Raw genomic sequence first — 2907 nt, 5'->3', positions numbered from 1 at the left:
TCTGAAATAATAATATATATATATATATATATATATATTAAAAAAAATCTAAATGTTAAGTGAAAAACTAACTGAAAATAACCGAAATGAAGTTGAAGTACTAAAATGGCTAAAACTAAAAAAAAAAAAAAAACTAAAGATGTTTTTCCAAAAAACTACTAACCCAAAAAATGTACAATGTAATTTTGTTATTGTAAACTAAAACTAAAACTATCAAATCTGAATTAAATAAAATATAAATATTAGATGAAAGACCTCAAATCTCATCATCAGATCTCATAATTGCATTTATTTCTGCAGGAAAAATAACTGTGTTTAACACAATGAAAGGACATTTAACTCTAAATCTCTCGACAAGACTCATGTTAGAGATCCGACAAGAGGAGACAAGCCCAAGACACTGGGGAGAAAATTCCTATCTGCCTTAAGAAACATCTTCCAGCACTCTTTTCCTAGAGGGAGAAACAGCCGGAAAGGGCTCAAGCCTTTTATTATCTGCGTCAGAACAGCTGTTAGACTGTCTTTCATCAGCCGCACTCTCTCTCATGCTCTCCTAACAACACACGAGAGTCTGAAAGCACAGACAAGATCCTTCTCTTCTTCAGATATTCACTTTCTAGTGAGGGCTTTCCCTGATTTACCAAGAGAAGCTGAAATACTGTATTTTAAAGAGTTTGTCAGCCAACACAGTAAAAGCAAAATCCATAGAAAAACAGACCTCTAATTTAAGTAATATATTGGTAGTGCAAAATAAATATTAATTACATCAATATTATTTTTTAAATATAAAAAATTAAATATTAAAATATTACAGTGGCTGACTGAAATAACAGTATACTCAGAAATGAATAAAATAATCATAAATATTAATACCTTTGTATGTAGTAGTGTACGTAAAAATTACTTCTAATTTAAATAAAATAATAATACATATTTAATAATAAAAATAATAAAATTAATTATTAGTGCAAAATAAATAAATGTTAGAATTATTGTATACATAAAATATTAACGCGATTAAAATAATTAATAGTACAATATGAAACAAATCAAATAATCTTATATCGTATACACACAAATATATTAATTGTGCAATATTACTTTGCAACTTTTTACTTTTTTTTAATGACACAATATATTTTTAAAAAATCCATAGGAAAACAGACAGTGAAAATAGTACCTATTAATTTAAGTTTACAGAGATGTTCTTCAACCCTAAACTATGCACAATTCCTTCATATTAAGTCCTGTTTTTATGGACTTTTCTTAGAGTCCAGTACCGTATTAATGCACTTCAAAAAGGTTTGTTCTAAACGTATAACCGTAATTAGAAAACTTTTGCCATTAACTCATCTTCAAATAATTTAATGTAAGCATGAAATCATAATTAAGCTCATTTGCTTTACTTATTGTGCATTATTCATTCAAGAGAGTCATAAAAACATTATTCTAAATAAAGTTAGGCTATTCTCCTGCTGTATTGCCAGCACTGATATTCCTTCAGTAGAAGCACATCAGATTCAGCTCAGTTTTCTGTTGAGCGCTGCAGGAACAGTGTCTGGATCATTACGTGCTGCTTTCTGTTCTTCTGGTTTGACAGAGACTGAAGACAAATGTTGGAAATGCTCTTTATGATCTGTGTGTTTTTCCGTTTGTAGTTCCAGATGATTTTGTGCCTGTTTACGGTCCAGAATCAGAGCCGAAGGAGATCCAGGCAGCGCCGCTGAAGGAAAGTAAGCAAACTCTTTCAGATTGCATCCAAAACGCTTTTGTCTTTCCAGCATTCAGATGATTTGAGAAAGTGCTGTATGTGTTTATTTGAGCAGGATTCCTGACGGACTGTGACTTTGATCGCGGTGCGTGTGAGTGGGTGCAGGATAATGAAGATGATCTGGACTGGACCATCAAATATCATGAAAACGGTACAAACTCAAATGAGCATTAATAATGTGTCCAATGGGAAAATGAACAGAAGTCACATTTTTTTTGTGTCAGTTTCGAATCTACTAAAAGCTTAGTCAATGAATGAATGTATAAACATTTTCCATATTTCTCAAAACCCATATTAATTGACCTCTAATAAAATAGATAAATAAGAAAAAATTAAATGCAAAAAATAAATATTAATTACAATGACATTTTTTATATGTAATCACTTACATATTTTTTTTTTTAGAAATGTAACATTAGTGTCTAAAATAACAATATAATCAAACATTTTAAAAATGACTCCTAAATAAATAAATAAATCCTATAGTGGTGGCCAAAATTTTTTGAACACTTGGCATATTTCAGTTGTTTTTGTTGAATTGGGCATTATAATACCCATAAAACAAACTACTGCCAGAACTAGCTGCGATGGAAGGAATCTGCTGGAATATTAAAAATGAAAGTGACGTGACATGTGGCCAAGTATGGTGACCCATACTCGGAATTAGTGCTCTGCATTTATCCCATCCTAAGTGCACACACACAGCAGTGAACACACACACACCATGAACGCACACCCGGAGCAAATGATGGGCTGGCCCCCTTCAAAGTCCGGATCTCAACCCCATTGTGCACATTTGGGGCGAGTTGAAAAATCAACTGGACAGATCCATTGTAGATTCAGAGGAAAGCCTTTGGCTTGAGTTGCAGAAGGCATGGGATAACATTAGTGTTGAAGTTCTCAGGAAATATACTGACACTATGCCAGAGAGATGGGCTGCTGTAATTGCTGCAAAAGGTGGACATACCAAATATTAAAGTTAAAAGTGGATAAAAACAGACTCACTTCATCTGATATTTGTTGTGCTCAGAGCAACCATCTGCATGTTTCATGAACATTATGAAATGAAATCATGTTTTGGAGGCAAAAAAGGTCAATATTTTCAGATCTGTCAGGTGTTTTTTTGGCCACCACTG

General features: G+C 32.5%; 1 protein-coding gene across 2 annotated transcripts in view; it reads left to right on the top strand.

The window, feature by feature from the left end:
• The window catches only part of egfl6 (EGF-like-domain, multiple 6), a 29801-nt gene that overhangs the window by 21564 nt on the left and 5330 nt on the right, over positions 1 to 2907 (top strand). For both annotated transcript variants that reach the window (XM_016489786.1, XM_016489785.1), the window contains exons 10-11: positions 1659 to 1733; positions 1827 to 1922. In XM_016489786.1, coding sequence (XP_016345272.1) covers positions 1659 to 1733; positions 1827 to 1922 — 171 coding nt within the window. The remainder of the gene's footprint in view (positions 1 to 1658; positions 1734 to 1826; positions 1923 to 2907) is intronic.

The sequence above is a fragment of the Sinocyclocheilus anshuiensis genome, unplaced genomic scaffold (genome assembly GCF_001515605.1).
Source record: "Sinocyclocheilus anshuiensis isolate Anshui unplaced genomic scaffold, SAMN03320099.WGS_v1.1 scaffold394, whole genome shotgun sequence".
In the NCBI taxonomy this organism is placed as follows: Eukaryota; Metazoa; Chordata; class Actinopteri; order Cypriniformes; family Cyprinidae; genus Sinocyclocheilus; species Sinocyclocheilus anshuiensis.
This window is presented reverse-complemented; position numbering and strand designations above follow the sequence as displayed.